The following is an 11366-nucleotide window of genomic DNA, read 5'->3' on the forward strand; positions in this document are numbered from 1 at the left end:
GCACACCAGACCACACCACAGGGTTAGTGTGTGCACACCAGACCACAGGGATCCTCTTACTGGAGTACACGGCTGACTTTCATTTCTGTCCACATTCTTTTTCTGTCTCAGTGAGTCTCTGTCAGAATCTCAGGGTCACACTCGGGAGAATCACTGTCTCCGGGTCATTCTTTACAACATTCTTCTGTGACTGTTCTTGGCCCGGCACACTGTGTTGAAGGTACAGCGTGCCTCTGCCTGAGACATAAAGAGCTAACACTTGTCATGCCTTGTGAGGCAGGCGTGTGCTGTGGGTGCCGGAACACACAGTGAGACGGTGAGTGAGTCGTCCTGGTAGTCGTGAACGTCACGTTCCATCTCTGACGTGGGTAATTAACATCAACCCTGGAAAAAATGAGAGTCGGTGAAAAGTGAGTCCTCACTGAGTGCTTGTTAGCACAGGAGCGTGCTGTCCCGCCCCGACTAGCCAATAGACGTGACCTGGGTGGCATTTAATTTCTTCTGGGTGTGCACACTGAGCTCATGCTTTCATTAACTCTTTTCCAGAGAAATCTTAAAGGTTCTCGAAGCTGTGAGTCAAGAGAAACAGAAAGAGATGGCCAAGTGTGAGCAGCAGGTCAGCTTCTTAGTCAATTATAGAATTTGATATTCGTAACTTTTATTCCCAAAGTCCAAAAAAGAAAATGTTAAACCTTTAGTGTTAGAAATCACTAATTAAAACACTGAAATTGTCCCTGAGTTTACTCTTTTTCTTAATTGTTGTTGTTGCTGCTAGGGTTCAAACTTAGGCCACTGAAGTCCATCCTAGCCTAGGCCTGGTTTGTTTGGTTTTTGCTTGCCTTCCACATGCCAGGGTTGTCGTGGCATCAACTAGTTCTGTTGTATTTTGAATTTTTTATTCTTTCTTTTGTTGGTGGCGGTGGTGCTGGTGCGGGTGTTTTTTCGGGGTTTTTTGTTTTTTGTTTTGTTTTTTGTTTGTTTGTTTGTTTGTTTGGTTGGTTGGTTGGTTTTGGTTTGGGGGAGGGGAAAGGAGTTTCCAGGCTGGGTTTCTCTGTGTAGCCCTGGCTGTCCTGGAACAAGTCACTCTTTAGACCAGGATGGCCTTGAACTCAGAAATCTGCCTGCTTCTGCCTCCCAGGTGTTGGGATTAAAAGTGTGCACCATCACTATTTGGCTTGAATTTTCATTTTTTATTTTTGTACCTTTCTTTCCCTCCCTCTGTGTCTGTCTGGTGTGTGTAGATCAGAGAACAGCTTTGTGGAATCAGTTTTCTTCCTCGACTTTTATGTGGGTTTAGAATGAAACTCAAGTCGCTGGGCAATCTATTTGACCTCCTGAGCCCTCTCACCAGTCCTGGTTCTATTATTTTTTAACTCTTTTTAAGCTCCCTGGTGGCCATAATGACAGATGCGGGCGCTCACTTGGCAGAACCCACAGAACCACTGTCCTTCTGGCATTTTCTATGGACTCAGATGTGCAAAGCAGTTATCAGCTTCTTTTTTGCTGTTTCTAAATGTATATATTTATTTGTTTTTCACCATAGATGGCAAAAGTACAGAAACTAGAAGAAAGCTTGCTTGCTACTGAAAATGTTATCAGTTCTCTGGAAAAGTCTAGAGCTTCTGACAAGGTATATAAAGTTTGACTTTTATGCCTCTATTTTTGTTGTGGTGTTTGGCTACTTAAAATTGACAGGGCTTTTTTCTACGTACCCTGAGCTGGCTTTGAAATCGCAATCCTTTTAGTTACGCTTCTGGGAAACAGATATGTATCACTGTCCTGCTTTATATTTCTCTATAAATGTCGCTTAGACATTCCTGTCTCTTGCACCATCCCACACCTCCAGCATGACTTAAAAAACTCTCTGCTTCATGTACATTTAGGACTTTTAAGGGTGCTGGAGAACAGAAAATTCAGTTAGGTAATTTGTAAAATAACCTCAACTACACACTACTCTTGTCTCTTTTTGTTGTTTGTTTGTTTGTTTGTTTGTTTGAGACATGGTTTCAATGTGTAATCCTGAATGGCTTGGAACTTACTAAGTAGACCAGGCTGGCCTCAAACTCACCGAGCTCTGCTTGTCTTTGCCTCTCTAGCACTGAGATGAAAGGTACACACCGCCATGTCCAGGTTCCTCTGTTTCTTTAGATAGCTCATTGTAACACATCTTGTCCTTTCAACTGGAATGCTGACATTACTCTGACCCTTTTCACTGACTCTAAGTTCATGATACAGACTCTCAAATCCTTCCTTGGTGTTGACTTTGCCAGAATAATAAAAGTGACTTTGTTCAAATATAAAAATGAGCATAATGGTCTTACCTACCATACCAGCGACTAGGAGACTGAGGCAAGAATCAGTTACGAGGCCAGCCTGAGATACATAGAGTTAGGAAAGCTAGCCTGAGCTACATAGTGAAATCCTATCGGGGGGGGGGGGGGGGGGCGGCAGGGGGCGCTGTGAAAGGTAGAATGTCACTTAATAGCTTGCTAAAGTAAATTGGCTTTATTTGTTGCTATTAGGAAACAAGTACTGTGTGTTGGTGCTTTATTTACTGATGTGAAACAAATACCCTGAAGTGGTTTATAGCAGGAAAGATTCTTCTCCTCATGAGGGCAAGGCCTAGCTCTGTGTTCAGAGGGAGCCCTTTGTAGCTGCTTATTGAGTAGCACTTAGGAGGTGCCGAGAGCCTGGTGGGAGCCGGGGCTGTCACCCTAGTGCCCACTCCCTCCAACAAGGCCTGGGCACCCACGTCATCCACACGCCCCCAAAGCAGCACTGGGAATCTGTTCAAACAAGACTGCGAGGAAATTTATTCAAACTGCAACAGTTCATCTTTAAAATTACCTCCATCATGTCACAGGTTTTAAAGATAATGTCTTTATCCTTGCCAGGAACTTGTCACCAACCTCATGAACCAAATCCAAGAGTTAAGAACATCAGCTGGTGAAAAAGCAGAAACCATAGATACCCTGAAACAAGAGCTACAAGACATAAATGTAAGTTTGTCACAGGGTACTGAGTTTGAGCACAGCATGATTCACAGGCTCTTCAGGGGGCCAGGAGGTAAAAAGACTTTAGAGCGGAGCAAGTTCTTGTAGAAGTTCCCAGCCAGGGCACTTCTGAGCTGCAGTACGCACACTTCTGGACAGCAGCGTTCCTGTGCCAGGTCTTTGACCTGGAATAGAGTTCTCTGCACCATTTTACTGGTTAGAAACAAACTAGGTGTTGCCAGGAACAGTTAAGGCTAAAGTGGGCTCCTTATTTGCCTCAAGAAAAAAAGAATTGCGTGTTTTAGTTAAATTTGCAGCTATTTTGGAATTATGTCCCTGATCTGAAACCCAGTACCATGTCCTGAAGTGTCTGTTTCTTAAGTTCAGTGTTGATTCTTCGCCCTGTGCTTGGGCCAAGGTAAAGATTTTTACCTGCGTCTGTTCTGTTCCAAAGGAGCATGCTTCAGTCTACGTTCAGCTTCACAAGCAGACTAAGCTGACAGAGCCATGTGGTTTCCACACCGGTGGAGCTGTCTTGGTTTCTTTCGCCGTTTGCACTAGCTCTTCCTCCTTCATTAACAAGGCTTTGCTGAGCTGCAGAGGCGGCTTAGTGGTAAGAGCAATTGCCGCTCTTCCAGAGGGCCTGGACGCTGCCGCACTGGGCCTTACACGGCACCTGTCACTCCAGCTGCATGGGATTTGATGCCCTCTCTTGTCTCCGTGGGTCCCTGCACATTCCTGGCTGCAAGTGTATGTGCGCACAGATACACACATAAAAATAATAAAACTCACACCTTTAATCCCAGCACCCAGGGCGGCAGAGGCAGGCGGACATCTGTGAGTTCGAGGTCAGCCTGGTCTACAAAGGGAGTCCAGGACAGCCAGGGCTACACAGAGAAACCCTATCTCGAAAAACCAATAAATAAGTAATAAAAATAAAACTGAAACCAACAACAGCCACAGGGGTTGCTGAATTAGCTTGTTAACGTGGCCCTCACCTTGGAACTAAGGTCCCCGAAGTTGCTTTGGTGTACAGGTAAGCAGAATTCCAACAGAAAGCTCTTGTCTAGCAACTTTGTTTTCTGCAGTGCAAATACAATGCTGCTGTGGCTGACAAAGATGAGAGCAAAGAACTGATCAGCAGACAGGAAGCGGATATCCTGAAGCTGAAAGAGACTCTCAGACTGAGAATCCTCTCAGAGGACATCGAGGTGGGTGTTATTACCAAGGTTCTCTCTCTCTCTCTCTCCTTTTTGAGACAGGATCTCACTGTCAATCAGGCTGACCTTGAACTCACAGAATTCCACCTTCCTCTGCTTCCCAAGAATTAAGCTTGGCATTTCCATTTTCTTTTGTGCCTTATTACTTGGCAATGTTTATTTCTGTAGGGGTGTTTTTAATGAATAAATAGACTCTTCTTAAAAAAAAAAAAAAAAAAAAAAAAAAAGAATAATTGACAATTAGGAGCTGACAAAACTGACTCATAAGGTAAAGTTACTTCCCACTGAATTTGACCACCATATTTTCATTTCCAAAACCCACATGGTGAAAGGAAGGAAGGAAGGAGTGGACTGTTTCATTGTTGAAAACTCAGCAGTAAAAACTGTTGGGTCCTATTTACAAAAATAAAATGTATCAGGATCTGTTTGTTGTTGTTTTCCAGACAGGGGCCATCTGTGTAGCCTTTGCTGTCCTGGACTTGCTTTGTAGATGAGGCTAGCCTCAAAACTCAGAGATACGCCTGCCTCTGCCTCCCAGCGAGTGCTGAGGTCACAGGTGTGCGCCACCACTCCCAGCTGTGTATCAGACTCTTAAGGAGAAAGTTTAACAGGTGATCCCAAGGGATGTGAAGGAAAACTTGAAAAGGAAAGTACAGAATTATTGTAGACACAGAAATAGAATTCCAATTCAAATCCCAATTTTAAAAAATTAGTGAGAGCTGGGCATGAAGGCTCTGCCTTTCATCTCTCTGTTTGGGAAACCAAAACAGGACTACATAGGAAGTTCAGTCAGTCAGGGTTACCCAGTGAGACCTTGTCTTGAAAGGGAAGGAGAAGAGGGAGAATCCAGGTCTGAGTAGAAACTACATACACTAAAAACCTCATGTCAAATAAAATATTTTGTTGTGTGTTGAGTTGTAATGTATCCAAAGGTAAACAATTCACCTGAAAAAATAGTGAATACAAGGTAGAATGTGGCATAGCAAGTTTCTGTGTGTGTCTAACCCTGAGGCCAGAGATCATGGTTTCATATTTTAGGCACCATCAATCCTGTTTTTTGAAATAAATTCTTACTGTGACTTGGAAGGTTTGCCAAGGCTATCCAGCCCATGAACTCCAGGCATCCTCCTGTCTCTACGTCCCCAGTGCTAGGATCAGAGACCTGCCATTACACCCTTTTACGGGAGTGTTACGGACTGAGCTCAGTCTTCACGATTGCACTAGTTTCCTTTCTGTTGCTGTGATAGAACACTGCTTGAAAACAGCTTGGAAGAAAACAAGTAACAGGACAGGAGCCTACCACAGAGGGCCCCTGAAAGACTCTACCTAGCAGTGTAGCAAAGCAGATATTAAGACTCATAGCCAAACCTTCAGCAGAGTGCAGGGAATCATATGAAAGAAGGGGGAGTTCGTATGACCTGGAGAGGACAGGAGCTCCGCAAGGACCAAATATATCAGGGCACAGGGGTCTTTTATGAGACTGTTTCTTCAACCAAGGACCATGTATGGGTATAATCTAGAACCCCGGCTCAGATGTAGCCCATGGTAGCTCAGTATCCAAGTGGGTACCCTAGTAAGGGGAACAGGGACTATTTCTGACATGTACTCAATGGCTGGCTCTTTGACCCCGCCTCCCCGAGGGAGGGAGGGAGGGAGGGAGGGAGGAGCAGCAGCCTTGCTAGACCACAGAAGAGGACATTGCAGCCAGTCCTGAAGAGACTGGTTAAGCTAGGGTCAGATAGAAGGGGAGGAGGTCCTCCCCTATCAGTGGACTTGGAAAGGGGCAGGGAGGAGATGAGGGAGGGATGGTGGGATTGGGAGGGAATGAGGAAGGGGGCTACAGCTTAAAAAAATAAAAATTATAATATAAAAAAAAAGAAAACTGGCAAAAAAGAAAGCAGAAAGAAAGAAAGAAAACAGCTTGGAAAGTTTTTATTATTTGTCTTACATTTCAACCACAATTTGTCCTTGAGGGAAGTCTCGGCAGATCCCTAAGCAGAAACCGTGGAGGACCGCTGCTTGATAGCTCACTCCCAGGCTCATGGTGACCACAGGAGGGCTCTTCCCACAGCCAGCTTTCCTGAAGACACGCCCACAGGCCAATCAAATCTGGGCTGTTTATTTACTTTTCTTCTGTGGGTTTGGGGATTTGTTTTGTCAGTTGTGTTGGGGGTGGGGGTGGCGGTGCTGTACTCCTGCAGGCCAGAAGAGGGCTTTGGATCTCCTGGAGCTGGATTTAAGTTAGTCATGGGATGCCCAATGTGGATGCTGGGAACTGAACTTCAGTCCTATGCAACAATAGCTTTTAGTAGGAGCTGATCATGTTTTCAGACCATCTTTAAAGTCTATGTGCACCTGTGGATGTGGGAAGGAAGGATGAGCAGACTGTTCTGTGGTCCCCAGAGATTCATAGCTTACATCCGTAGGAAGTACATATGCAGCCATTAGGAACTCTGCCAGAGGTTTCAGTAGCCTGTGTCACTTCTCTGACTATCTAGGCTATTTACCTTCTAGGATATAAAACCAAGAGTCAGATTAAGGATATAGCTATGTAGATAAAGTGCTTGCTATGTAAGCATAAGCACCCATGTTTGGATCCTCAGTCAATGTAAAAGCTGGGCTCAGCAGACCAAATCTGTAACTATAGTTTAGCACTGGAGGGCACAGACAGGCAGATCTAGGGTGCTTGCTGGCCAACTAGTCTAGCTAAAAAGGTTTACTCCAGGTTCAGTGAAAATTCTTGCCTCACACAAAATAAGATGGAGAATAATAAAAATGCCAAACATGACTTCTGACATCCATATGTATTACGTAGGCATGTACATGCATATATATGTCTGCAAAATATACACGTACAAGCCCATAAAACTCTATTAGTGAGACATTAAGTAAGCTCTGTATCTTGGGTGTTCTCCATGAAAAGATCAGCTCTAAAATCCTGTTTGGGAAGAGAGTACTATCTAGCTTTAAATAGACTGAATCTACTGGAACCATACCTAGGCCTAACGTCATCTGGTTGGGGTGTCTTGGAACAGTTTAGCACATAAGCCAAAGGAAAGAAAAATAAGATTTTATTTAAACTTTCCTAACTTTAAAATTTTGTAGTGGTATAGTAATGATTTGTGAACTGAATGACGCAGTTAAGAACTATTTCCTGTGGGACATTGTTCCCTAACAGAGGGATATGCTTTGTGAAGATTTGGCCCATGCCACTGAGCAGCTGAACATGCTCACAGAGGCATCAAAAAAGCACTCCGGACTCCTGCAGTGTGCCCAAGAAGAGCTGACCAAGAAGGATGCCCTGATCCAGGAGCTTCAGCACAAGGTGAGTGTCACCACAAGGTGAGGGGCCTGGCTTCCCCCCTTGGGGGAAATGGAGCAATTAGGGACTCGGGGCACTTACCCATGGACTGTGAACTTGGGTTTCCTCATGGAAGTCTTGCTTAGCTACTTCCTTCCTCGCCCTAGGTCTTTGACACTTGACAGCAGTGTCTCCGATGAGACTGTGGCTGAAATGTAAGATAGTAAAACAAAACTATAGCATTCTTCTAAATAATAAATTGTTCAGACACACATATATAACATTTAGTAAACATCTTTTTTTGCTGTTTGAGATAGGTTTCACTATTTATGCCAGGTCAGCTTTGAGCTCATGATTCTCTTGCCTCCACCTCTCAGAGTGCTGAGAGTGCAGATACAAGGCACTATACCCAGAATAAAACAGCTTTTCTACACTGACAAATAATTAGATACACTTATGAGGCTCATACCAATAGGTTTTGCTGGAGTCAGTTGAAATAATCTTGCTATGTAGCCCTGGCTTGCCCAGTACTCAGTCAGTAGCCCAGACTTGGCTGATAGTCTGTAACTCAGGCTGCCCTCAAACTCATGGTAATCCTCCTGTCAGCCTCCTGAATTCTGGGATTACAGGCCTGGGGCTCATCACCTGCCACAATGTGTCACTACAATGTGTGTATACATTATATAATGATTAATCAAGTTGGTTAACATATCCATCATCTCACAATTTTGTTTGTGATACAGTTTTGAATCTACTGCCTTTCCTATTTTGAACTATACTTTATACATTATTTTTAGCTATGTTCAAATTATATTGCATAAGATCTTAAAAACTTGCTTCTGAACACCTGTGTGTCAGAACACTTCTGTCCTAACACCACCCACTCAGGGCTCTTCGACTCCCCAGTCTTCAGTAACCACTGTTCTGCTCAGCGCCTCTGAGTCAGGCTGTTTTGGATTCCCCACTTGGCTTCTGTCAATTACAGGACGTCTTGTAGGTTCATTCATTTTCCTGCAGAAGAGTCTGCCTTGCCCTCTAGGTTGGCCAGTGTTCTTCTGTATCTCAGCACTTGCTTTGGTTTGTTTCATCTGCTGTGTATACTGAGGTTTCCCGTGGACTTGGCCATTGTGAACGAGGCTGTGGGTAACATGGACACAGCCCTTTCCCTTGTCGTGTCACAAGCTGGGGAGCTGCTTCAGTGGATGGAGCAGCTGCCAGGCAAGCACAGGTCCTGGAGTGTGGACTGCAGAGCTTATGTAGTGAGAGCCAGGAAGGCATGGTGGCCCACTTGTAAGCCCAGCGGGCAGGAGGCAGAAGTGGGGGGTCTCCTGACCACACTAGCTCAGGCAGTAAGCTGAGAAACTGCCTCAGGGGCAACTGGCTTCCACAGACATTCGTGTGCACTTGCTCCCACACATAGGTGAACCTGCAAACGTGTGAACATTCCTACATGTATGCACACATACTATGCGCGTGCACACACACACACACACACACACACACACACACAATTTCATTTCCTTCAAATATACACTAGAACTGAAATGTCTAGCCATATTAGAGTTCTAGTTTGTTTTAGGGGTGCCCTTCCCCATTTTTCATGAGTCTGTACTGATTGGCACACTAATAGCAGTGTAATCTCTCTCCATGTCTTCACTAGTCCATCGCTTTCATCTTACAGGGATTTAACACTAGAATTTTGATTTTCTTTTTTCTGATGGTTGGCAGTGGGGAAACTTATCATTTCTAATTGGACTTTGTGTTCTCAGTTATTTTCTAAACTATAACCTGTTATCTGTGCAATTTGCCCAGTTAAACCAAAAGAAAGAGGAAGTGGAGCAGAAGAAGAATGAATATAACCTTAAAATGAGGCAGCTGGAGCATGTGATGGACTCTGCTAAGGAGTATCCTCAGGTACTTTCCCAAAGAGAAAACATGTACATAGTTAATGCTATTCCTTTGTCATTTTAAAGAAAAAGCTCTTGTTAACACCCCCTGCCTGCTTTCTATTTGGTAGTCTTTTGTTTGCTTGGATAGGAATTAAAATAATGAGCTAAATGGTCTTTTATCACCATGCACCGTACTAGGGGCTTGGCATATACAAGAAAATGCACATTTTATCTGTTAGTGGTATAGAATGAAAATGAAATCTTAATAGTATCAAGTCAAGCACTTGGATGAAGTGTGGTTTTGTTTCAGAGTCCCAAAACACCACCCCATTTTCAACCTCATTTGGCAAAACTCCTGGAAACACAAGAACAAGAGATAGAAGATGGAAAGGCCTCGAAGACTTCTTTGCAACACCTTGTAACAAAGCTAGATGAAGACAGAGAGGTCAAAAATGCTGAAATCCTCAGACTGAAGGTACATGCCCCTTTTTTCAGTGAACTTTATTTTAAAGTCAGCAGCTTCCTTCTAGCTGCCGCTGGTTCAACTTCAAAAGGCCAGAACTGTATCATAGATAGAGAAGTCTTCCTCCCACCCTGAGCTGCAGTCTACTTTGTTGTCCCTGGGAGCTCCCAGTTTCTTTTCTTTACTTTTAAAAGCTTTTCAGTGCATACTTTATCCATTCTAAGCCCCCTTTCTTGGCCTTGTGGGGGCTTATACGGCACTTATATAGTTTCCACAAACCACATTGGTATAGGCAGTGAGGAAAAGGCCTGATTCCTTGAACTTCACCTCATAGTGCTGTCCAACTTCTAAATCTTTGCCAGCCTAAAAGATACAGTGTATTACCTCAACACGGTTTTAAATGTGTGCACGTGTGTGTGTTAGGTGCAGGTTCATACTTTTGTGGAGGCCAGAGGTCAGCATCACACCTATTTCTCTCTCACTTTCTACCTGGATTTGTAGGGAGGGCCTCAGAGCAGGCACTGTACTGTCGGAGCCGTCCTCCTTGCCCCTCGGTGTGGTTTTAGATGTAACTTTTGCTCTTTTCTTTCCCCTCCTCTCTTCTGGCCTTTCCCTCACCTTTCGTGAGTGTGACTGTCGGTATCTGATGTAGAGTGTGCTCATTGTGTGCGTGGGCACATAGAGCGCAGGATGTGTGTGGGAGTTAAAGGACGGCCGCAGCTGTCAGCCTTCACCCTCTAAGGATTTCATTCTCCACCACCACTGTAAGAGCGTTACAGACATGTGCTACTCTACCAGGTTTAAGTGTGTTCTGGGGATTCCAGCCCCGGTCCTCACACATGCATGGGGTAAGTGTTTTACCCACTGAGCCATCTCCCCAACTGCCTTTCACCTATGAGACAGGGCCTCACTATATAGTTATAGAGACCAGGTTGACCTTTAACCCATGGAGGTCCTTTCCTCAGCCTCCTGAGTGCTGGGTTGACAGGGATATGCCACCCTACCTGGCTATGAAGTGTGGCGTCAGTTTTCAATATACTTAGGTTAATTGGCATCTATCATTTTTTCTGCTAGCGGACCTTTGCTGCATACACTGTTGAAGACACTGAGCATGTCCATGAGTCAGTTCTAAGACTCTAAGAGCTTGTCAAAGACTCTGCAACCCAGTAACATCCAGTGCTGTAAGAGGAACTCAAAAAGGAATGCCTGTCTTGGTCACAACCTTTTCTTTAGGGGAGTCAGGGCTGACACTGGTTCACACTTCATAGCCCTGGCTGTCCTGGAACTCCCTATGTAGTCCAGGCTGGCCTCAAACTCACAGCTTTGCCTGCCTCTGCCTAAGTGCTGGGACCACAGGTGTGCGCCACTTCAGCCAGCTTCAGTCACAACCTTGAGAAGCAAAATAACACCCACTCTAATGTGTCTTCTGGGGGGAAAAAGTTATTTGGTGTATTCTCAGGATCAGTTGTGTGAAATGGAAAATCTGCGCCTGGAATCTCA

General features: G+C 44.6%; 1 protein-coding gene across 1 annotated transcript in view; it reads left to right on the forward strand.

Annotated features, from left to right (window-relative positions):
- Kif15 (kinesin family member 15) overlaps positions 1-11366 on the forward strand; it is a 59452-nt gene that overhangs the window by 39110 nt on the left and 8976 nt on the right. The window contains exons 23-30 of the mRNA XM_055601557.1: positions 547-616; positions 1544-1630; positions 2895-2999; positions 4082-4204; positions 7392-7538; positions 9327-9428; positions 9714-9878; positions 11326-11366. The exon at positions 11326-11366 is cut by the window's right edge and continues 16 nt beyond it. Coding sequence (XP_055457532.1) covers positions 547-616; positions 1544-1630; positions 2895-2999; positions 4082-4204; positions 7392-7538; positions 9327-9428; positions 9714-9878; positions 11326-11366 — 840 coding nt within the window. The remainder of the gene's footprint in view (positions 1-546; positions 617-1543; positions 1631-2894; positions 3000-4081; positions 4205-7391; positions 7539-9326; positions 9429-9713; positions 9879-11325) is intronic.

Source organism: Psammomys obesus, unplaced genomic scaffold (assembly GCF_907164565.1).
Source record: "Psammomys obesus unplaced genomic scaffold, mPsaObe1.curated_primary_1811, whole genome shotgun sequence".
Classification (NCBI taxonomy): domain Eukaryota; kingdom Metazoa; phylum Chordata; class Mammalia; order Rodentia; family Muridae; genus Psammomys; species Psammomys obesus.